We start from the raw sequence: 26536 nt of genomic DNA, 5'->3' as shown, positions 1-26536 counted from the left end.
CTGTTTCATAAGAAATACGATTTTATCTTTTGTAATTTTATCTTTGCACAGGCAGCCAGTATATTTAAACTGTCCATACCATTTTAGAATGATCTGGTGACCAGGCGATGCAGTTACAAACTGCTTACGGAATGCGTGCTGTATGTAACAACGAAAAAACACACTTCATATTCCAAAACAATGTTTCCTACTGCGAAGACACCATTTTGGAAATTAGATTATTGTTGCCAACGGCCGCCACAAGCCAAGATTACGAATATGAGATATTTAGATGAACTTTTAAATGTGTTCTTTCGCTTCATTATTAGTACAAATATATTGTGATTCCCGGTGGAGACACTCGGCCGAAAAACTGTAAAGGCTTTTTCAGGCCAGCCATCCTAAGTGAGGTTTTCCCTTAATTCCCACTAGGCAAATGCTGGAATGATCTCTAACATAGTGGTTCCAGGCTGGTTCCTTTCTTTCCACACTCCTTTTTTCCACCTCAATTTCCCGGGTAGTGTAGTCGCCGAGGGGTATCATACCTCATACATGACAGGCTAAAATGGCCATAGATGTCAAAAGCCCAGAAATCTAATTTCTAATGAACGTATTGTGTTAATAGTTTTCCACATATTTCACTTATTTCACTTTATATATATATATATATATATATATATATATATATATATATATATATATATATATATATATATATATATATATATATATATAAAACAATGAAAATCAATGAATTTATAATCATCCTGTAGTCAGAAATCATATGCACTCTTACTACTGAAAATACTCTAGGTAATTTCTTTGTTATTTAGATGAAACTAGCAACACGACTTAATTACGGACAATAAAAAACAACGTCCCAAGAAAAAAAAAACTGTTGGGAATGAGACTGGTAAGGAATGAGGCTAGTCACGGACTAGTAATGTTATAAAATAATTCACTGTTATATTGAGTTGCTAGGTTTTATGCTGTGCAAATAGGGTTTTAGAATTGGAAGCCGATTAAGACGGATTAGTACTCATGGAATAATTTGAATGTTCTCTGTTTGGCTATTGACGCTTTAATTCAATCATGTTTAGTGTATTATTTGTGGTAACTTAATGTAGAATAAGTGCCTTTGGTGGAGCAGCAAATGTAGTATTTAAAGTGTCAAATGGATTAGGTTGCTAAACTCGACACGGAACCTAGTAACGTCCTCTTGATAAAATTATAGATACACTCAATTATGAATAATAAGAATAGTTCTGGTGCAGTTTCAATTTAGAGGTTCCCTTTTTAAACTCATTTAAATTCCATTTTAAGATAAATCTAACAACCTCTGCTCCTCTACATTAAAGTAGCATCTCTGCTATATATGCTCATTTCACCTAGACTGAATCCTTGATTACAGCTAACCCGTAATCAAACAGTAAAATGAATTATATCATTAGTTTAACATCGTACGACAATGCCCTATAAGTCAGAGAAATGAATGCAAGGAATGGAGGAATGGATAAAATGAAAAAGTGGGAGAATTAGAGAAAATAAAAAAACGCGATGATCACCATACATTCATATGGAATCATCTCTTTCACACAAGAGGTCACCGATCTGCCACTAACCCATCGTGCTTCCAATATAATGCTAGTTATCGCAAACAAAATTAATTATAATAGCAAAATACTTACACTTTGGCCTCAGCATCGTTCTGTAACTGGCCCAAAACATGAAAAGGGAATAAATACTGAAAGTAGTCATCATCATCCCAAGCCACACAACAAGGACTGTTTTGTATCCACTGAAGTTCCATCTGATTATATCGAAATCTAGGTTGAATCTGCAAGCGACATTAAGAGAAATAAGCACTCACATAAGAAAAAGAAAACAGTAATTTCTACGTTAAACAAGGTACAACATGACTAAAGTACGGAAGAAATTCACTACTATTAAAAATGTAAGCCGTTCATAAGAAACGATATAATATACAAGTACCATGCACTTTCATATATATACAGCTGAGAATGCAGCGCAGAAGTATCGACAAATTACATGATAGCTGGCCGCCAGCCCACTTTGGATTCGTAAATAGTAGAACTGAAAAGCAAGTGGGTTTAATATTCTTGTTTTCCTTAATCTAATATTTTTACATAATACTGCTGAGCAGTGAAAATTCTTTTGCTTGAAATGAGGTATTTCTTATAGTTTTCAATCTTCTAAAAACGAATCTCAATTTATTATTGATCTTGCACTCTCCAATTTGAAATACTATTAACCTTTTGATTTTTTTTAACAGAGAATTTTCGACTGTCACTTAGGAAGTTTCAGCTTCTACCCTAATTATCTTAGATTCATACTTAATGCGTAATTATCTTTGTAATTATTCAAGCTTTCGAGTAATATCGCACAACGTCCATGATTTGGGGGAAATTCACGAAAATTCGAGGAAAACCCCTTCCCCCCCCCAAAAAAAAATGTTCTTTAGCAATCTCCGTGCGGGTTGCAATGTAAGGCACTTGCACCAAACGTAGACAAGTCAATGAGCTTAACGTTTTACGTTAATCATTGTAGGTTCTGCTCTATACTTCTCTCCTTTTTCTTCGCTGTTACATCTTTTTGAATTAGTAATCTTTTTTACTGTACACATATACATTTACTAAGAAAGAAAATTCGTATCTTAAAAGTTGTATCTTCCAGAAATATGACAGACCTTCGTATCAAATTTGACTGACTCGATTAGTTATTTTCCAGAATTTAGTTTAGAGTGCTTCTATTTGTAATATTTGTTTAATCTAAAGAAATAATTTAGGACTTTCTCAGCTTGTAATACTACTTACTAAGAACTACAGTGATGAAGATGGCATATTTGTGTTTCATATAAGAAAACTCCAATTTATACCAAATTTCCCGAAAAGTGTTATTGAAATAACTTTGCCATGGTTGTAATTATCTAGCAAACAGTTTCTTAGCAAAGAATAATTTTTTCATAATGTTAAAAAACTATATGAGAACAGATAAATACTGATAAGTGAACTTACTTTCCTGTATCCACGAGATCGTAGACCGCTGTGTTTAGAAACAGCAGTAGAAGAATAGCAATAAATATATGATAGATAGTTCGTATGTGTTTGATCTCAAAAAGATCTGTCAGCAAAGAGTTTCTACTTAGGAACTGTTTATCTGGAAGGCATCCTTCTTTGTCCGCTTTCCTATAAAAATAAACATTTATCAGTATAAATTTACAGTAAGACGATATTTTAATTTATTTTCCAAACTTTTCTATTACATTAATACATTAAGAAAGCTCAATGAAATTGTAGCTGAGTTGAGTTGAATTTGAAATTAATGTCCCTTTCAGCAGCGAGGCTATATGAGACGGGACCTACTTATTAACGTGAAATCCGAACCACATGAGCTCCCGACGAGAATCGAACCCGGGTCTTCCACCTTGCACTAGAAGTGAGCGCTATATCACTAAGCCACCATGTGCTTACATACACACAACACATACAATTATATCTATATACAAGATGGAGCATTTATCTTGATTGTGCCCTTGTGTCTTTTAAACTAATCATATAAAACGCGCTAAATTATGCAAATGTTGACAGTAGGGAATAATTTAACATACTCTGGAGTACCATCAGATTAACAGTGTTGCCAACTCAACAAAGTTGTATTCTTTCAAATGACCCTACGCCAGATTACTACACGGGGCGCCCCCTCCCCCTAGAAGAGGAAACTTTCTTATTTTATATATAAATAAAATCTATTCCAGAGTTTGGAGCTCTTAAAACTAGCTCTAAGTAGAGTATTACGATCCACTGCCCCCCCCCAGAAATTCGTCCTGGATCCGCCCCTGGATTACTACAATTTCAAATTCTATGCCACACAACAACTTATATTACAATATTTTATTATTCAGTGTTCCAAAACAAGGGTACTACACTATCACAAATATCTATACTTCGGAGCAGTGTTACCACATTGCGTTACAAGTAGCGGATTGGGCGACTTTATAAGTACCCTCGCTACCAAAATTTCAAATTGGGCGACGCTACTTTTTATTATCTAGAAACTACAACTCTTAAAAATGCGCTACTTTCTATTTCTATATGTTAAACCACAAATTATTAGTTTTATATAATACAATAAAAGTTTTGTTTGTTGAGTATTCTATTAACAATGAATAATAGCTTTACTAAAACTAACATGTTCGATACTAGTTCAATTCTTGTTTTAATACCTTTCAATTTCCAGATCTGACAACACTACGCTTTTGTTGAGTTCGAGCTGTTTCAGTATTAGTGACCGTGTTGCTATCTCGGTTAATGCCTAAGCCTAATAATTATATGGAGCTGTGTAAATGTGGACATCGGGAATTTAATTACGTCATCGTATTATCCATGTTAAGATAATGAGTGAATGGAGTTACAATAAAAGCTTCCAAAATTCATGGCTCGCAGATAAAGAATGTAGCAAATGAATTAAAGAAGTGAGGAATAACAGTGAAAACGCACACTGTAAACGTTGTAAAGTGTGTTTCAGAGTCAACAAAACTGACTTAAGCAAACATGTCTCGTTCAGAAAGGTCGTCTATTTTATACGATCACCGTCTGCCCAGTTCATTACGCACTGCAGTTCTATTGATCCTGACGCAGTATGGAGTTTGATCTAACACACCACCGATAACGGTTCGAAACTGCAATCGCCGCCTGACCATTGGCAACCTGGATATCTGACATATTTCCAACTACAAGTGCTTCCATTAAATCGATAAGGGTATGTATAATCCATACCAAACCTGAATCCATATAAGAAACAATTTCTTGCAACTGAAACAGAAGTTGTTCTATTTTTATGCCTTCTGGTTTCAGTAGGATAAAAGCTGATATGAAGTCATTTCTTGGAATTTTATATTATATATATATATATATATATATATATATAATATAAAATATGGATTCAAAATTCCAAGAAAAGACTTCATATCAGCTTTTATCCTACTGAAACCAGAAGGCATAAAAATAGAACAACTCAGTTTCAGTATATATATAACCGTCTGTAACCTCCTTGAGAATCAATGTTGGAACCAATCCGGTTGCAATAGATAAATAAAGTCGAGATGATGCTTACGATACAGAATTCATTTTATTTGATTTGAGTTTAGCGTTTCTCTCGGCAGAGAGGCTACATAAGACGCGGTGGCTCAGTGGTAGAGCGTTCACCTCCGGTGCTTGGGGTCCCGGGTTCGATGCCAGCTCGCGCCGTGTGGAGTTTGTGGTGGACAAACACTGTGCTCGTGGGTTTTCTCGGGGTTCTCCAGTTTCCTCCCACTTTCTTCATTCCACCATTTCACTCATTTCTCATTATCACCGTCTCCTTTAGCCTAACCGGCATAACCGTGGGACGTTAAACTTAAAAATTTCATTTCATTTTTTCCCATTTCTGCGAGATACATTTTAATATTGTCCTCCCATCTGCGCCTAAGTCTTCCTAATGGACGTTTTCCGATTGGATTTCCAGTTAAAACTTTGAAAACGTTCCTACCTTCTTCCATTCTGGCTGCATGACCTGCCCACCTGAGCCTCCTAGACTTGATGACCGTAACAATGTTTGGTAAACCGTATAAATTATGCAGTTCTTCGTTATGAAGTTTCCCTCATTCCCGTTCCTCTTGGGTCCGAATATTCGTCTCAGGATTTTATTTTCAAATGCTTTCAGTCTGCGTTCTTTCCTCAAGCGACCATGTTTCACAACCATAAAATACAACAGGAATGATTATCGTTTTATATATTTTAAGCTTTAAATTCCTCGACAGAATTCGCGACAACAAAATACTTTGAACTGAATAATAACACGAATTTCCTGATTTCAGTCGACATTTAATTTCTTTGTGGATATGATTTTGGTCTGGTGATATTGATCCTAGATATTTGAAAGTATTCACTTTGTCGAGAGTATTATTTGATATTTTAACGCATCCATAATTTGCCATATTACGATCCTTGTGAACTTCCATATATTTAGTTTTCTCTGCATTCACTTCTAAACCCATGTCCCTGCAAGCGTTTAATAAGGATTCTGCATTTCTCTCTATTGTTCTCCTATCATCCCCTATTAAATTTACATCATCAGCATACGCCGTAACCTGGCGAATACAATTCAACTCTAGGGCCTGGTTGCTATCTTTAATTTTCCTTATAGCGTACTCCGAAACAAAGCTGAACAATAATGACGATAGCGCATCTCCTTGTTTCAGGCCATTTTCGACGTGGAAGCTCATGGACAAGTATTTTTCTGCTCTGACTTTACTTTGGGATTCATTTTAACTCATTTTAATTAATCTAACTAGCTTTTTCGGTATTCCGAATTCTGCAAGAATGTTGTACAATGTTTCCCTCCTATCCGAGTCGTAAGCCTTTTTAAAACCAATCAACAGCTGATGTACTGGATAATATATTCCCATTTCTTTTCGAGTATTTATCGAATAGTAAATATCTGGTCGATAGTTGATCGATTTCCCTAAATCCACACTGATAATCTCCAATAATTTCATCTGCGTATGGAATCAATCTTGTTAATAGAATATTAAGAGAAATGCCTCGATAATTATTACATTCAGTTTTGTCACCTATCTTGTGAATTGGAACAGTGATTGATTCTTTCCACTCTTCTTAAATGTATTCCATAGTTTTTTCTTTTTTCTTAAAAAAAAAAAAAAAAAAGTTTCGTAATGATATGTTGAATTCGTGTCGTTAAAAATTCAGAAACCTTCAGGACTGGGTAAACCGTGAAGGTGGTTATAAGTCTAGGAAACTGCACGATCAGGTGAACAGTCTATTACGCATATGATCCATTAACAGAAAATTTGGTACTTTCCCGATTCTGAACAAGCTTAAGAAACAGTCAGTGCATTATAGAATTCGGAATTTTACCAATTTTGCAGATTCCAAGCACCTGATAGGTGGTAACATTATTACGTGTGTGATCAATGAATGAAAAATTTATTTTAGATATTCATACAATGTATATGAAAGTTAAAACTTAAAAACTTCAAGAGTGTACAGAACCACCCGAAACCAAGCTCTTGATGTGCAGCTTTTAAGATTATCATATAAATGTATTTCTCTCATGTTTTGTTTTTTGTTTCAAAAAGAGAGTGTGTGATATTTTGAAGTAAAAATACTACATACAATTTTGCTAGTTATTTGTGTATCTTTTTTTAAAAAAAAGTACTTATTTTTGTGTATAAGAAGTTAAAAAAATATTATATATATATTGGTTAATCCTTTGGAATTCATAATGTAAATATGTTAAGAATTTTTAAAAAATCTTTTCGAAATTCATGGTTTTGTTTTAGAGGTTCTATATTATTATCTACATCAACCACTAATCAAATGAGTTCTTGTAGAGAAGCGAAGCAAAGTATGCTTTATCAATTTAAAGCAAAATTTTGAAAAAAGCCCAAAATTTCCCAAGCAAAAAAGCGAAGCAGAAAAAACCGAGTTTTTTTTTTTTTTTTTTTTTTTTTTTTTTTCAAAAAAAGCCGTCTTATCCGAGCCCTTGCATCTCTACCTAAGAAAAGTTCTTTATCAACTTACAACCACTATTTCTATTAGGAACATAATTCTGCAAAGTTGCATTACTTCGAGCAACATAGCTTCTTTTAAAAGTGTATTGACGTTGGCTAAAATTTACCGCTGAAACAGTCTGTAATTTATTTTTACTCGAATTTCAGATGCGTTAAGTACTTATTAATATACATCCTATTGTTTCATTAATTAGTGTAAAATGTGACAAATTCGGAGAAGCAAAATCATTTGAGCGCAAGGAAAGGAGTCTTATGGCACGGTAAAATCATAAAATGGAAAATCGTTGGAAATTTGACTACAATCTGAGACATATGTTGTGAATTAAGTTTTGGTGTGATGAAAGAAAAAATTGCAAGAGAAAAAAGGAAGATATCTTAAAGCCTAGAATTTGTCGTGAAGAATACCATTTGCCAGTCTTGAGTGGTAGTCAACAGCCACAAAAATAACAGTAAAACAAATCTATCACTTTCCATTTTATTGGATCCACTACTGAATATGTATTTTAAACACTTTTTGTAGCTCCTGCTGTCATCTTCAATGGAACCGGGTAACTTGCTGGCAAATCATTTCACTTCTCACAAGGTCAAGACTGGTGGAGTCAAACAACTTAGTAACAAATCCTTTGCATCTGAACCACTCTTTCAATGAAAAGAGGATCCCCGTGAAAAGTCAGGATGTCTACTAAAATTCCACAACGAAATTTTGTGAAGTTTTCATGACCTTTTCTTTATCAAACCATACGATTTTTTAATATTCAAAACCTAATAACAGTACTTATATTCTTTAGCATTTATATTTATCCAATCTCTACTTTCAACGACTGTTCCCTGGAGCGATAAAAACTTGGTGTTTCCTCACATCACTTTCAGTATATTTACTGTATATAGTAGTTTTTGTTCGGTAACTAACCAAGAGCAAACACAAATCCACTAATCTTAAAATTACGTATCTAAATGCACATAAATTGACAAATCCTTAGCAATCCTTCAAAAATGTCACACTGATTGTGAACAATTGTTCTGATGGATCCTCTCTCTCTTAAGTTTTTAAGCTTTTTCGATCTTCTTAAGTGCTTCGACTTCCGCTTCGGTCTGTTACCACAGACCAATCTGTTGTAACAATCTCCTCTTCTTCTTCTTCTTCTTCTTCAACTCTAAGATATTCTGCCTCCATCTTGATATTGTTCTGTCTTTCGTGTTCCTCACTGAATTTTTCATGCATGCGATAAAAGCATGCTTTGTTTGCGATTTGGTAGCGTCTAAAGCCGACCATAGACATTTTGACGGAGAATTTTGACATTTTATAGAACAAAATTTTCTAGTCTCTACTTATATTTACATAGATAAAAAAAAAAAAATCGTGACCCAAATCTAAATTTCGTGACTTCTTCCTGACTTTCATGATCGTTTTCTGATTTCGTGACTTTCATGACCGATAGGCACCCTGAAAGTTGAAAGAGAAACTCCTTTCCTTGAAAACCTGCACTACAGCACAAAATTCCTGACTACTTAAGTTTTCACAAATTTCTATTGCTATATTTTCGTTCAGTTTCTCTCGTTTACCAAAGTTCATTATGGTAGAGGAAGAAATTAAGTCGATCATAATATGCAAATATAAGTATACAATTAAGTAAAAGAATTAGCTGGTACTTACTCACTTTTTATCAGTGTATTTGAGCTCATCCTCCAAAAACTGATAAGCCTTGGGAAGCTCTACTCTTTCTACCTCTCGAAGCAGATCATCCATCATTCCTGATAACTGATCATCCAGTTGATGAAGAAGTGTTGTCTGCACATCCTATGAAGAAATGCGTATTAGAAGATGCGTCACTTTGGAATGATCAAGCAGAGAAAACGAAACTACTAGACTATCAAAATGGTCTGAGAGTCATAATGCTGGCTAAATTGTCCTATCTTATGCGGCTTTCACTCTAAAGGTATGTATATGTTGGGGAATTTCAACTAACCACTCACCTCGCAATTCATCTTCGCAGGATGAGCGAGTGCCTTTCACACTTCTTTTCATTCTGCCAAGCTAATTTTTAATCATCCCATCGCACAGCTGACATTATGAAGTTTACACCCTGTGATTTCACACAGTGATTCTACTGCTATTATATGTTTTTATTAGCAGAAAAGTAATGGGAAAAGCTAGCTACATGTTCATCCAATTACATCGCCTTCACATTAGGATCTTGTGAGCCACTCATGTGAATCTGTAGTGCGAAAGCATTGAATACTTCTGAGCCGCACAAAAGATTGTGATACCAAAATGGCAAGCATGCTAGTCAGAAGAAGCTACAGCTTTAATCCTGGCGAGAAATTGCAAGAAAAAAAGGAAAAGAAGATACATAACAATATGGATTCATCCTATAAATCGATCAAGACTGGAAGAATTATTTTTACAGTCGATTTCGTAAACTGAGGGAAGATGAAAGAAAATTTTCCAATTACTCCGGTTGACAAACTGTATAACAGTGTAAACTGTACATTTCATCACAGTAACACCAAAATGAGAAAATCTCCATCAAATTTATGTAGACTTTTCCCCATTCTAACTGAGTTCACGCTTACGTGTGAAAGGCTCTCATAAGACTGCGTGTTATTTTCTTCCCCGCCAGCAGCCCGCTCGAGCAAGCTACTGGCGGGGTGATCTTCAAAGCAGCTCAGAGCTGCGGCTCACTTGCACCGAAACGCATGTATGAAAGCGTACATTAAAGACAATATAAAGCTAGCAGCTTCAACTCACGTGAGCGGCTCACAGAATCCTATTGTGAAAGTTACCTTAATAAAAAGAAAACGGGAACTTCTTGAAAAATATCACTATTTCAAGATTTAATAATTATATTTTACAGAAGATAGAGCTAATTCATTGGTTGCGTTGAAAGATCAGATTTTGTTTCAAAAAATTTTAGGCCATGATGAAACATCTTACAAGTAGCTCACAGTTAACTGTTTTGAGCAGTGGGTTATGCAAAGGGAAGGGGGTCTGGATTTAAACTCCTTGAGCAAGATAACACATTAGGAAAAACAAACAATTACTATATTAAGTCGTATATATACGCCACTGGTCTTCAGGTTTGTGAATAATGAGGAAGAATGTAACAAGGAAAGATTTATATGTTGGAGTAACATAAGACTAAAATTAGGGTGGCAGTGTGGCTCAGTAGTACAGCGGTCATCTCTGACATGAGGGATCTTTGATTCGATCCCAGGCCATGGGCGTTTGTGGTGAACATAGTATCCATAGTTTTTCTCGTTGTCCTCTCGTTTCTTCCAATATTTTAAACATACCAATTCCTTCATAATCTTTCATTAATAATCCGTGTTTTTTAGCGTAAAGGACATAAGCGTTGGCCGTTAAATTAAATATTCCATTTCAAAACTTTAAAATTAATATATTCCCGGTGGGGGCATTCGGTCGAAAAGGTGTAAAAGCTTTTTTTAGGTTTTCCTGAGTTTTCTTCATTCACATCAGGCAAATGCCGGCATGGTACCTGATACATAGATCCCAGGCTGCTTGCTTCCTCCCCTTTCCTCGGATAGTATGATCGCCGAGGCACGTCATCCCTCGTACATGACGGGCTAACATGACCATAGATGCCGAAGGCCCAGAAACCTAATTCCTAATCCTTTAAAATTCATATGTCTGGTTTTCTTTGTAATTCACAAAAGCCAAGTTATTAAAGTTAGCTACAAGATGGATACAAATAAACCATATCTACTCATTCTCATTGTATTTAACAACAGCCGTGGTGAGAACCCCCCACATTAACTCCTACCAATATATTTGGCCTTGCTGTCCACACAATGTTTACTACCTACATCGTCTTTGTTTCTAGCTCATTGGTTTACAGAAGGTCAATTCACCCAAAGTGGCCAATTTTACAGAGCTGATGATGAGATGATGACGTAGGAGATGGAACCAGAAGTCAGTACCCCGTGAATCCAGTAGTAAGTCACGTACAACGCTGTGTGGAAGTTGTGGTGAACAGCTATTATTCGGAAAAGTACATATATGCACTTTCCGATGCACAATTCAGTGCGTCATTGATTGTGAAAATGTGTGCGTGAAGGGGAAACAATATCAGCAGGCGTACAGTAGCAAGGGTAAGCCAGCGCTGCAAAAGCACCGTCCTAAATATCAAGTCATGAGAGTGAAAAGGAAACGGGCATGTCCAGCCAGTACACCACGCGTTAAGAGAAACATACATCAAGGTATCCGTTGTGAAGGAGAACCCACCCACCCAAAGCAACCTTGCCACCTCATGCAGGATATCACAGAGCACAGTGTGTCGTATCATAAAGGACAATTTGGGACTGAAAAAACGTCATAAGGCGATGGGGCATAAGTTATCACCAAGGCACATTCAAGAGAGATTCACGAACGCAAGAAAGTTGTATGAACAGTACCTCTCAGGTGGCAAATAACAGTGGGTTGTCACTCTGGATCTACCTTGATGACACCAATAAGCCCAGGGCCATTTTTTATTCACCACATGATGCGAAGGGCCGCGGCGAGTTCGTCCGTGAATGTCGCGAGAAGTTTTCGAATGGCTTCATGATGGTGGCAGGTTTCTGCGCCTGTGGGAATTGCCAATGCATCGTGTGGATTCGAAGGCCAAGGTGAATGCAGCCTACTTTCAAAGGAAGATCATGGAACACTTACACACAACGCACATTCCACAGTTGTATGGCAGGGACACCCGGAAGGTATGGATCCACATGGACAAAGCATCCAGTCACACTGTTCGCAGTTCTGTCGCGTATTATCGGCGTATGGCCAAGGAGACTGGTATCTGTTATACCCTTCTTGTCCATACCTCTGGTCACCAAATGAGTCGCCGATGGATTTTTGTGCCTTTGGCCTTCGGAAACAAGGCCTCGCGCGAAGGCGTCCCACCACCATAGCTAGGCTCTGGAAAGCTCGTCAAGGGATGTGGACTACAATTCCCCTCATACACCTTCCAGGCGCACCGCTTCAGTGGAAATTGCATTGCAGTGCAATAGTCCAGGCTTGTGGCCACCACATAGAGCACAATCGTTGGTGGAGGAAGCGATTGTCGTGAGCAGGTGAGCGCACAAACTTTGGCGATCTTAGTGAACTGACCTTCTGTATATGTGGATTTTTTTCTGTTTTCATCAAAATTAACTGAATTTTTTATGATATGATTTTATTAAATTGTTTTTCAAGTTTGGTTAAATGTCTCTTCCCCCTTCAAAAGGAATTTACATTAAATAAAGGGTTGCCATATTTTGAAGATAAAAAAAAGAGGACATTTTTGCCGACAATTTCAAGAATAAAGTACCTTTAGTACCAAACAGACTTACAAACTACTGAACTGGTTAAATCATATTAATAGGGGAACTAATAATAAAACTTGTACATTTTTACAAATACAATTACCTCAATCTCTGTCACTTTAAGATTTACTTTGTTCGTCTTTCTTCTGATGACTAGCCCAAGTATATATCTCTGTAGATCTGATGTTGTTCAATAATTGTTTATTAATTACTTAGATACGCATGAAATTCCTTGCAAGTGAAATGTTTATAATTGTATTGCACTAGTAATGTACCTCGCACAGATGGCAAAGATAAATTTCCTCTTTCTTTGCTTCATTGAGTTTGCATAAAAGAGAAAATCCGTTCCACATTAGCATCGTGTGACGAAACTGAGAAAAGAAACTGTACAATCTTCGAAAGTTCAGAGTGGCGTGAAATGTCTGTGGAAGATTCAAAGTATTTGGTTCATTTCTAATGTAGTTGAAGAGCATTAAATTCATCAGGATCTTTATGAATATTTAAGAACTTCTTGAGGTAACATAATTGATCGAAGCACTTCACATCATCTATGGGCACACCTCTATCAAGGAGAAATTTGATGGAAGGTTCTATCTTGTTCCAAACTTGGACATTTTACCTTATTTTAAAATTTCGCCCGGAGAGAAATTTTTAACTTAAAAAAAGGACATGTCCGAGGTAAACCATTTGGTTATTAAATATTAATATTATACATCACAAAATTTAATTTTCACAGAGTAAGAGTCATTTAAACACACAGAAAATAGAAATAAATAATTAAAATTCCAATTAATTTCATAGAAAATAGAAAAGTAATTTTCTATCTAAATCAATTGGATGAAAAACAAACACCAGGTATTCAACACCATAAGGTTTATGGTATTTCATTCAGTTTTTAAAGTTGAAAGGGTAATGGCCTTACTACATGTGGAGAGAGATTATGATCCCAACCTTCTCTCCGCAGGCGCGCGCACACACACAAAGAAGACCCTGTCACTTGGCAATCTTGCGAAGACTAGACATGCCACGCTTCGCCACTGAATGCACACTATATCTGTGACTGAGATTTCACTTTTATGCAATGCTATCAAGAAAATAGTTTCAAATTATGATAAAGCGTTAATTATTACGAATTTAATAGTGGAACATGCGGCTGAAATTAAATAATAACACAAACCTGCATTATATAAATTAAATAATAATAGAAGATCAAATAATACAAACCTGCATCTTCTCTCGAAGTTTATCTAGGGTCATTTGCTTCACCATTATTTCTTGTGACTTCTGTTTACACAGACGTACTCGACCTGAAAAGATCATCCAGATCACTGTTAAAAGTTAAATAGAGGAACAAAATTCGTAAATACAACTACTTTAAGAAAAGGGTCTGTAGTATAACAGTTTTTATCGGAAATTTTAAAACGTGAAACAGATGACAATATTAACACTTCGGTGCGTCATAGCGGTCTGGTATTTACCCAAATCCCATCAATTAGTGTCTGCGAAACATCTGCATGTCTTATTACTGGATAATTTTTAAGTCGTACTACGAATCGACTAAAAGAAACTCATAGATACTGATAACTTCGTTTCATAATACTTTCAAGGTATCAAACCGCAATGAAGCACGAATTTTGATATTCAGAATGGCACTAAGTCAGTTCACCAAACTGCAGTAATACAGAATGAACTCAGGGTGGTCCAAAAACATATGAAAAAACTAAAGTTTTGAATTCACTAATGGGTCACTTGTTATTTTATTCCTACCAGTCACATGCATTCATGAGGAAAAAATCACCAATGTAGGACTATATTTAGAGGTCGCTCAATCTTGCACAATATTTAACCACTTAACATAAAACCACGAATATATTCGTGCAAGGAAACCGGAGTTGCCCATGCCAATGCATAGTTAAAGCTTGTCTCTGAGGAACAAAAATTAGAGGTCTAGTCTTCGACACAACTGCCTCAAATACATGATTGCAGTCTGGAGCATGTGTTTTGAGAGACAAATCTTTGGGTAGGACTCTGATCTGAATTGCTTGTAGACACCATGTGCTAGAAGTTGTCTTGTCTGCAGTATTCAAAACCTGCATCAGCTTTGGGACCAGCAGTGGGCCTGAGATTGGTTTATTCAAACGATTCCAGCAGAATTGGGGTTCATTAGATCATAATACATTTGAAAGCGCACCTGACTGTATTTTCCCTGAAGGTACAGCTGACCTTAGGAGTGAGATGGTTGAGTACTACAAGAAAGCCGTCGAGAAAAAGCAACAAAGAGATTATTATAACGAACTCATGCTTCTCTGCTTTTTATTCCTTGGAGGAAAAGCAGAAACAACTGTCAAATTCCGCAGTCCTGGAGGTATGCACCATGCAAGATGGATGTCCAAAGCCATATATATAATAAAGATCTTCCTCTTTCGCAGTCAAATTACTCTTTCTGAGAGTGAAATAAAAGAGTTTCAGGAATTACGTCTGTTCGTTGCCCTCATCTATGGACGCTACTGAAATGAGGCAAATAGGGCACATAGAACACCGCTCAATGACCAACTTCTTGCGTCAGCTGGAAGAATATCATAACGAAAAATTTAAGAATGCAGCATTTGCGAAAATGAAAAGGCATTTATGGTATCTGTCTGAATATCTAATTCCTCTTTCACTTTTTGATCCTCGCCTGTCAGATTCAACAAAGCAAGCGGTAGCCAACAATATGGTAGTCAAACCTGAAAAGAAGAAAGATATGAGAAGAGCAATTGGAACAGTTTCACGACGGCAGCTCAGCTGGAATCCTATGCTACAAGACGCTCCACCATATTCTTCAATGTACTTCTGAACGATGGTGAGGAACAGGCAAAATCTTTCCTTCAAGAAGATCCTTCGTCTTGGATAACAAATGAAGTATACCAAAAAATGAATACAAGTGTTGGAAACCTGGCTGTTGTAAATAATTGTGCTGAAAGAGCTGTTGTCCTTATTCAAGCTTACAACAGTTCTATAACGAAAGATGAGACCCAGAAACAATATTTGGTTCGTGTTGTTGATCTACACCGTAAGAAAATCAAAGACTTTAAGAAGGCTACACTAAAAAAAAATATTAAATTATAAACAAAAACATTTTTAGATGTGATTTAATAAAGAACAGATGCAGTATGAAAGTGAATATGGAATATGATATAATTTTATTACGTAGTAACGAATATTACCTAGGTACATTAAAAACTATCAACTTTGAGCGAGTACTTAAACATATGGTAGAGCCTTAATATTTTGCAATTTTCTTTGTTGACGTCATAGGAATAAAGGAATAAATGACCCAGATTAAAATTCGTAAGTTGATTTTTTTTTTTTTTTTTTTTTTTTTTTTTTTTTTTTTTTTTTTTTTTTTTACCACCCTAGCTGATGGTGCTATGCTTAGAAAACGATCCACACAATTCAACAGTATTACTGTAATTATGGTCATGTTTCCATTATATTCCCAACAGAAAAGTACGCTCTTCTCTAGATGATTTTTTATTCATTGCTTCTCAATTCAACGAACTAGCACTTTGTACAATATTGTAACTTGTATGGAAAATTTGTTGTACTCTATTATGTGTGAGTGCTATATAAACTAAACTTGATTAAAAGTTGGCCGAGAGAGCGAGACTATGTAGCTAGAGGGACTTCCGCGACGGTACATCACAAAATATCAACAGAAACGATTACTTACTCTCTTATCTAACGATTATACAAATGTAAATGAGCTTCCGAGATTAATGAAGACCTGAAAGGCTCGGGGCAAGAACGGCTTACGTTACGAATAAGATCATCCAATGAATTACAATTAAAAAAAAAAAAAAAAAAAGAACAAAAAAAATAAAACTAAAAGGACGAATAATAAGCTTCTCCTGGCAGATCTTCAAGTGTAGAATACAGACTTACGTGCAAAAATTGCAACTGATTTAATAAAATGCATACTCAATCTTTACAAGAATCTTTCTATTAAAATGCTACAATAGCAATTAAAAGCGCCTGAGCTCCAACCTATAATTTTAGCTTTCAAATCTTTCATTTACGGTTATGTGTGATTTCACGTTTAACAGAGACAAACATTTTAAGTATTTGTACTTTAAATAGTCTAAATTAGTTAACTATATCATTTTCATAAAGTTTATGATATAAAATTATTGTTCAAAGCCAATTATTTTAATAAGCCTTCTCTAAAATCAATGCATGTGAGTTGTGCTTCCATCTTCCGAGTTCTTTTAAACTATGTTTATATGTTTGTGGCCTTCCTTTCGACAATGAGATCTCGGAAACTACAGGCTCTAGAAAGATGACGTTTTCACTGATCGATTGGAAATTTTGCGTAGATTGTCCAGTTCTAATTGAATATTAAAAAAAAACGGCCATTATTTCTTTATTACATTTTTTTAGGGTACGCTGGAAGGGTTAAAATTTTAAAAAAAAGCATCATATCCTATGTGTTATACATTCCAACACCACAATATTGTATATTGGCGTTTTATATGTCTCAGGCGTTTGTTTGTTCCATGGGAAAAAAATAATAGTGAAAAAGGAAGGATAACCATTTCTCGAGTCTTAAGATAAATCTTAATTTTTTGAGTTTTTTGCCCAATGAACACCATATATAACTGACATTATAATTAACTGTATATGTAATGTATTTGCTTATTACATAATGCATGCAAGAAGAAAGAAAACACTGGTCATACATGAATTAGAAACTCCAACGGGAAGTAGGCTCAAATCTTGCAAACGGTGCGAGATATTGAGAAAAAAATCTCCCCTTTATGATACCCCTTGCCGATTTTTTTAAAATCAAGACGTCTTTCACTTGGGTCTGTAAAGGGACATGTACATATATTGTGAAAAATGAGAAGGAGATTTATGCTCATATGCGAATGATGCGCTGTGTAGAGAGCGCAGGTTCAGCTAGTTTAACTCTAAAAATTTCAAAATTGTCAAGCTATCCACGTTGCTTCGAAAACTATTGACTTCTCACGTGGTTTCAGAGACACCATTAGTCTTCTGAAAAGATTTAAACTGATTAATGCAATATATACATATTTCCGAAATTACAAAATTGGATGGTTTTGGGATAATGTTCCTTGTGCCACTGGAAACAGTATCGAGTTATAAAACCAGACATACCCATTCTTTATAAATAAACTCTGCCTCGACATTTTTACACACCTCTACATCAAAGTCAATTGTCATTGAAAATCGGTAACTGTACACTCGTTCTGTTACAGAACCATACAAGAAGAAACTAAAACCCACCTCAGTTTTGACAACTAGCAAATTTATTTTATAACGTATACACGCAAAGGCTTTAAAAAAGAGCGTCGAACACAACTCACTAGACTGTTAAACTTAAAAGGACATCGCTACAAGTGGGCATAAATTATTCCACCATAAGAAATTCGGTGTTACCTACGCTTATGTGAATTTTGTAGCTTAGTGGAGAGGCTTTGTGTTGAATAAGTAATCGCATTTTATGTTAGTTAGCAATGTTGTTTGATGATGAATACATGTACACTCATGTCCAAAATTATTGTCGCATGTCTATAAACATGTTGTTTTAGGAATATAATTTGATAACGAGTTCGCCCGGTATTTCTTATAATGTTAGTATGTGTATAATCGGCAAAGACATGTAAGCGGCAAATTCCATGTCAAAAGAGCAGTAGATAAGAACTATGGAACGAAAATAAAATTTCCTTGTCCATTTAGCAACATTTTGTTTTATTCATTCTAATTTTCGCATTTATAATTCTTTTCCTATGAAAGTTATCACAAATATACATTTCCCGATTATACACATAGTATCAGTATTAAAAGTACCCTGCAAAATCATTATATTCTTACTAGAAGACAGTTATAGACATGCGACAATCATTTTGGACATACGTGTACCTCATAAAAACTTATTTGCGAACAAAGAAATCTTTACTGAAATCTTTGGTGAGACTGCGGCAATAGGATGTACAATTAAGAGATCTGTGAAATAGGTTCAGTCTTGAACATCATCATGAAAAGGAAGTCACTTTTTAACAAAGTATAGTGAAAAGGGATGAAATTCAGGTTTTCGGAATCTCACTTACACAAGAACTTGGGTGGATGTAAATATTTATACAAAGGCTATTCATTGACATACAGAAGTGCTTTCGAATAATTTTTATAGTACCGAAAAATTATACCTTGAATCTCGAAAAAGGGAAATTAAACAAAACATGGACTAGTATTACGATACAAGCAAAAAGTTTACAAAGCCGTTGTCACTACAATACCTTAACACAGATACAATCTAGCATGGGATCCAAACCACACGGGCTCCCACTGCAAATGAAACATGGATCTCTAGCGCCAAAACCATATAGCCATATTTTAACCATATAGCTAGGATCAGGCTCATATTTGGAGACATTCGGTTCTGAAGAAATGCATTACAATATGTTGGTTAGGCCAATATGAATCTGCAAGATTTCGTTAACATGAATACGTACTAAAACATTGAAATTAGGACAGGGTTCTAGAATACTGGTCCACATCCCCATTGAAAAATGAAATGAAATGAAATCTTTGAGTTTTACGTCCCACGATTATGCCGGTTAGGCTAAAGGAGACGGTGATGATGAGTAATGAATGAAATGGTGGAACGAAGAAAGTGGAGGAAACGGGAGAACCCCGAGAAAACCCACGCACGCGGTGTTTGTCCACCACAAAGTTCACTTGGCGGGGGCTGGGATCGAACTCGCGACCCCAAGCGCCAGAGGTGAACGCTCTACCACTGAATGAAATTTTTGAGTTTTACGTCCCACGATTATGCCGATTAGGCTAGAGACGGTGATGATGAGCAATGAATGAAATGGTGGGGTGAAGAAAGTGGGAGGAAACGGGAGAACCCCGAGAGAACCCACGCACACGGTGTTTGTCCACCACAAAGTTCATTTGGCGGGAGCAGCACATCCCCACTGACTCGTGATAAAGAAAGTAATCAACCTTGCTACTAACCCGCCCTCATTTGCTGTCGCTCGTTCAGCATTATTATGCGAAATGAATATTGAGCTTTGATAAAGAAAGTAACCATCCTATGTACTAACCGACCTTTACCTATAGGTCTAGCAGCATTCTAGAATCTTCCCGAAATAAGGCCATCATTCAACTTTTGGTGAAAATAATCTAACTGCTAAAACGTAGGTCATATTCTGAGTACTATACAACATATGAGGTACATGAATAATTGAAGCTTAACCCTCCCACTGCGTAAGTCGACAGAAATAAAATTTTCCTAACCTGTGAATGTCAACAACAGTCACTTTTTTTCAAATTTTTTGTCCGTACCTTGGGCTTGTCAAGGGTAGTCGCCAAAGGTGTTCCGTTCGATTTTTTACATTATATTGTTTTCGATAAACAACAGAACGCAAAAAATCGCACGGAAAATCTTTGATGATTACTCTCGACAAGCTCAAGATACGGACAAAAAAGATTTTAAAACAGTGACTATAGTCGACATTCGCAGGTTAGGGAAATTTTCTTTCCGTCCACAAAAGTCGACTTACGTAGTGAAAGGGTTAAGTGTATAGCAGATATGGCTTGTGAGGAAAATCACATCGGTAAATTTGCAGTTTTATCGCCTCGAACTAAAGAAAGAAATACTTAATGTTCAAAATGTTGTCTATATAATCAGTGTCCAAATAACGAGCCCGCGGGGCCCGCCATGCGGGGCGGCGGAGTCATTTAAGTTTCGAAGATTAATGTTATGATGTGAAGACATTAAAATCTGATTTCACACAATTCATGGACTGTCTTCAGTATTGTTCTGTAATCTTCTATTATTTTCAGATTGTCGCTTAGAAAGCCATTTAATTTATCCAGAAAATTTTGTATAAATACTGGAATAATAAATGGAAACAAAAAGATTTGATAATACTTAATAATATTCACCTGAGAGTAGAAGTGAAAAAAATCCTGCTTTTTCGGAATGAAGTTTTTTGAAAATAAAAATCCTGTTTTCTGGAGGAAGAACGGAAATTTACGCTTTTCAAAAACCTGATTTCTTGTTGAAATACCACTTTTGTTTCACTACAGTGGTCTAAAAAATTAAGAAAATGCGTTTACAATATTCAGTACAGGTACTTCTAAGCCCTATGTTCAGTTCGAACTGTCTATCTAAATTGGTTTTCACACTGGGATTGGAGTTATTGCCAGTAACTGTACATTATGCAATCACCATATCCGAAATGTTGTCTTGGTTGCCTAACCATTTGTCAAGAACCCGGAATTTTGTTATTTTAATGTATATTTTGCTGGTTACCTAATTCAATCTGGGAGTCAAGAAAAACTACCACAAACTACGGAACAGATACAGAACATTATTATTATTATTATTATATTATTGTATAAAATCTTGCTTACAACTAGTCTGGTCTAAAAACATTTTATCCTGAGCTTCAGACACACCAGTTTACAAAATTGAAGCAAAAAACGACTATTTTGAAAATGGCGTTACTTTAAAATCATTATTCACAAAATGCCATCTTTGTTTACTGTTTCAAGTACATCTCGTCAAAACTTTTGGAATAAGAAACTTGAGTTCTCCCCCTCAAATTTTAGCACCCACCTGAATATTACGGGCATTACTCGAGCAGAAGGTTCTACCAAATACTGACACATTTCTTACATTTTCAGGTTAGCTTAGACCTTTGTATTTTTTTCCCTAGAGCATGGACTAAATGAGGAGCTCTATTACTACTTGCATATTGACTTCAGGATGGCTCACTATAAATACAGTGTGGACGTATGGCATAAAACACAAACTAACTTGTACTAGGTGGTTATTAAAAAGCACGAATGCTATCTAACCTAGTCAGGGCATGAGCGCAGCAGAGGGGTCCGAGCAGTAGCGAGGACGTGGTCCGTAGGGAGCAGGCGCATCTGCGACGGGGGCATACGCATAAGCCAGAATAGTGGAAAAGCACACTTCCACATACAATACTTTTATTATCACTCAAAATTAATTTCAATATCCTATGCACTGACACTAATTACTTATATTCACACTCTCATTCTTTCATGAAAGATGTTTCACGTAGTATTTTACCTATAAATTTTCTACTTGGTAGAACCTTCTGCATTACGTACAGTTACAATTAAGTTCGAGTCCATTCATAAGTTTTAAATACGATTTTGTTTCTAGGAAATTTGCTTCATTTTCTGAACAGTTACTGCTAAAAGTACTATTAAAATTTTTACTAAAAAGAAAAAAAAAAAATTGTCGTTGAACGTTAATCTAATAGCTCTATAAACAGTTCATTGGGTCTACATAAACCACTGAGTCCACCGATTTGCATTTTTTTTCTCACTTATCGAATGAGCGTTTTCTTTGATGCCCAAATATTTTCAGGATTTTTTCAGAATGCACTAATTATTATTATTATTGATGTTATAATGGAACATGCTATTTCCTCTTCACTAAAACTGAAATATTTTTAAAAGCCCAAAATTTCCTATGCAAAAAAAAAAAAAAAAAAAAAAAAAAACAATTAAAAAAAATGCTCCCTGAGAGTGAATTGCATGTTACTTTCTTGCTTGGTAACACTGAAAACAAAATCAAGCTGCTCATCATCAGCACAATATACTAATAATAATATGCAATTTCTGTATAGTATAAGAACATTACGACTACGTTTTTTTTTTTTTTTTTTTTTCTGTATAAATTTTACGTGTCTTCATCAATGTGGGAAGTAGGGTTGTCAACTCTGGAAAATAAAATAAAAACGGCACCCCCTCAAAATTCCCTATTATATAGGTCTAAGTGTGAAGTACCTCTGTTCGGACCATCCATGGGAAGGAAATGTACTATCGTGAACAAAAGTGCATTAGCATCTGTATTCTGCATATCCTTAGTACACTTACTAATATGTTTAGTAAATACATTATGCTAATGAACTTTTGAAATCGGCATTGATTATTTTATTGTCTTTACCAGTAACTACCACTTCTTTAAAATTATCGAAACAGATGGACAAAAGTATATTAATCTTATAATGACAATTTTGGATTTGGAAAATGAAATTTATTCTTTAAACTTCAACTACAGGAAATTACTATAAGAAGGCCTTTTTTCCCTCTCAATAAAAGTATAAAATTCCACAGAAGTAAATTTTAAATTTTCTCTGATAGTCCCAATCACCTCTTTATAATTATTTAAACTGACGGACAAAATATATTAATCGTGGCAAGGTTCTAGAAGACAGGTCCCCGTTTCCATTTAGTTGTAATAAAGACCGAAAACAACGTGTCCTGCGGGTCTCTAACCCGCCTTCACTCGCTAATGCTCGCTCGGCAATACTATTTGAATTAAATTTTAAACTTTGGTACAGAAAGGAACTAAACCTATTTGGGGGGGGAACCCGTGTTCTAGAACCTTCCCATTAATCGTTGATAGATGGTGAAAGGTGACAGTTTTGGATTTACAGAATGAAAGTTACGTTTTAAATTTATACTTCGAACTAGATATAAATATGAAAAAAAAAAAAAAAAAGTCATAAAAGGTTTTAATTTAAAAAAACATCAATACTTCCGGTCAAGCCGGTGAAAAACCGGCCAGTTGGCAACTCTAGTGGGAAGAGGGGACCGGTACATTTTCGCGCGGGGCCCATGCATCCTTGGTTACGCTACAGCATAATATTGAGAATATATGCCATCACTATGAGTTCCCTCGTGGCCAAGCGTTGCGTACGCGCCTTTGGAGTGGAAGACCCGAGTTCGATTTCCAGTGGAACTCATATGGTTTGGTTCCAAAGTTAAGCTTCATGTGGTTCGGATTCCACGTTAATCAGTAGGTCCACGTCTCATATAGCCTCGCTGCTGAAAGGGACGCTAAACTAAAATCAACTCAACTCAACTCCAAAGTTAAGCTGTAGGTCCACGTCTCATATAGCCTCGCTCATGAAAGGGACGCTAAACTCAAAACCAAATCAAAATCTTCTCTTAATGATTTCTTTAGCCGATGTAGCACTTATCACGACTAAGAACTAAGGTGATCTAGCACTAAAAATAATGACAGAGACCATGTCCCTCTATAATGATTTGTGTTGATACCTAAACGTATCCACGTATAGTATACTACAGATAATGGTTAGAGCGAACTGATGACACAACGCTTCACTCAAATTTAATACAATCCAATTTTCAGACTAATTTAATATATAATTAAGACAAACTGAGAATGAAAAATCACAAATCTCACCTTTCCTTTCCATTAGGTAATTAGTGGTATTACTCACTGTATCGGTTTCAACACATTCGTTTAGCTCATTCGAATTGTTTTCAATGACTTCCATGTTGCACTATAACCAAGATGTATTTCAACGGCCTTGAAATTCAGTCAATCATTATTACTCATCACTCATTCCAATTATTTCCTCACATTGGATCATCCAATTTCCCTTTAAATCCTCCCACAATTGACAGTATCATATGAATTACAAAGTATGTACACTCAGTACTTCTAATTTTCGTGGTAATATACTAATTATATTCACATTAAACATGCTTAAACTGTTTCTTTTATTTAAGCAATAAACAGAAATGCACTAACAGGAAATTGTTAATTAAATAACTTGCCTTAATTCTATGTTTGACAAACATATATTTTACAGCAAAGAGTGGGTTATTCAAGTTGAAGGTTTACACTGCAAAAGATACTACTATGCAGTACTCCCCTGTAGATGATGTGTAGCAAACTGGATACATCATATTCCCCTTATATTACAGTAGAGCTTGTAACCTGCGTGGTGTTGAGAACGATCGACTAAAATGTGATCATAAGTAATATAGAACAATATACAATACACAGAAAACTAAAAATGGTTTTGAGTCAGAAATGTTTTTATCGTTTCTATTAGTTTATTGGTGTAATCACTCCGAATTTCCGCTTATAGCACCAGCAAATAATACGCATACTTTAGTGAAAAATCAAGGTATAAATATCTAGAATTGAAAACACTGCGAATTAAAGCTTCTGCTTTCAATGTTACCAGTGACGTATATTTTTAATGCGATAACTCTAAAATAATGCCTATTTTACGGAGTTGGCCTCTCTCCGTGTCGGCTTTCATCAACGAAATGTAAAATTTTCGTTTTATTTTGCCGTAGTCGGCGTAACATTGATGCATTATTATGAATTACGTTGCAATCTTCAAATTTTGGGAAAGCCGTTACTGAATAAGTCATAGACCACAAGTCATAAATCTAAAAATGAAAATCTGTATTCTTCAGGTCGTTTATGAGAAGTTATCCAACTTTACCACAGAGCCCCCTACTTTTTTTTTATACGGACCTATTGTAACTTCCTAAGTTTATTATTATTATTATTATTATTATTAGTAGTAGTAGTAGTAGTAGTAGTAGTAGTAGTAGTAGTAGTAGTAGTAGTAGTAGTAGTAGTAGTAGTAGTAAGCGAAACTTTTCAACATTACACAAAACAGCAAGCATATTTCGGGCTCAAGTTTTAGAAATCCAGTTTGAGCAGTTGTTTTGGAGGAAAATCGATATCGACTTTTGATATTTTAAAGTAAACATACAGTACCCTATACAGAGACACGTTTAGCGTCATATTAAGAGCTTCACTAATGCATGATGCTAACTTACGTATTTAGAAACAAGTTAGTGAAATTAGCAAGGATTTATACCGAAAAAGGCCTGCCACTACTTCTACTTAGGTTTGTCCAAGACAATTGATTCATTTATTCTTTGGTGGAATTGTGGAATGAGTCATGAACTTCGTAATCCGTGATCTGGAAGACTCAAAGGCAGTTAGACCCATGATCCATCAGACCCGATGACCCAGACAAACCCATGACCTCTTCGGTACGATTCAGAGACGAAATATCATCATACATATGGAAAGTGTATGTGAGACTACTAATCTAATTCTAAGAAACATGAGTATCTCCTCTCTCATTGTCTTTTCACTAAATGCAATTTTCTTTCTTGCTTGTTGTTTGTCTGTATGTGCCAGACATTAAACTGAAAGATAACTACAAGGTTTGTCAGACTTCATACCCGTCTGAATCGCAGAAAACTTAAGCTACATGTTTCTGTTATGAGGGATTTCTCTAATCGGTCTATAAAACTTGCCTTTAGAGTATATAGAAGATACCGCTTAACCCAAACAGTGTTTTATAATTCTTTTTGTATAGGCTATGTTCAAAAACCACGTATTGAAAATCGAATATGCATGAAATTATATTTGTGAAAACATGAAACATTCAAAACACGGTATCTTGATTAAGAAATGTTACACTGGGAATTAAATAAATGAATATTTGAGCTCGAGTAGTGAACATCATCGATCAACTATAAAATTCTATAGTAATGTCGCAGGGAATATATTTCGGCTGTTCTAGGTCTCTAGGTCTGTTCAGGTTATCAGATCTGTCTGGGTCTCCGAGTATGAAAAGCGAAACCCAGACCCGGATGATCCGGACAAAAGTCGTGACCCGTTACCCGTTTACCCATGACATCACTAGTCCAAGCATATTGAGAGAAATCAAGATAAGAGTAAATTGATGTCTCTCTCTCTCTCCCTCTAACCTTGATTTCTCCTAATGTGCTTGGACAACCCTGCAGGAAAGTCATGGCTGTTTT

At 35.6% G+C, this 26536-nt stretch overlaps 1 protein-coding gene across 3 annotated transcripts in view; it reads right to left on the bottom strand.

The window, feature by feature from the left end:
- Nucleotides 1-24587, bottom strand: part of LOC145671287 (sterol O-acyltransferase 1) — a 98820-nt gene extending 74233 nt beyond the window's left edge. The window contains exons 1-5 of one of the 3 annotated variants that reach the window (XM_081740240.1): nt 24512-24587; nt 14099-14181; nt 9229-9368; nt 3015-3185; nt 1668-1816 (exon numbers count right to left, since the gene is read on the bottom strand). In XM_081740240.1, coding sequence (XP_081596366.1) covers nt 1668-1816; nt 3015-3185; nt 9229-9368; nt 14099-14143 — 505 coding nt within the window. In that variant the 5' untranslated portion in view covers nt 14144-14181; nt 24512-24587. Of the gene's footprint in view, nt 1-1667; nt 1817-3014; nt 3186-9224; nt 9369-14098; nt 14182-24134; nt 24474-24511 lie in introns of those variants that run through there. The other 2 variants (XM_081740239.1, XM_081740241.1) reach the window with 2 other exon arrangements.
- Between the last annotated feature and the right edge of the window lie 1949 nt (nt 24588-26536).

Source organism: Thermobia domestica, chromosome 15 (genome assembly GCF_964235325.1).
Source record: "Thermobia domestica chromosome 15, izTheDome1.hap1.1, whole genome shotgun sequence".
NCBI lineage: Eukaryota > Metazoa > Arthropoda > Insecta > Zygentoma > Lepismatidae > Thermobia > Thermobia domestica.
The sequence above is the reverse complement of the archived record's forward strand: the minus strand, read 5'-3'. Positions and strand labels throughout refer to the sequence as shown.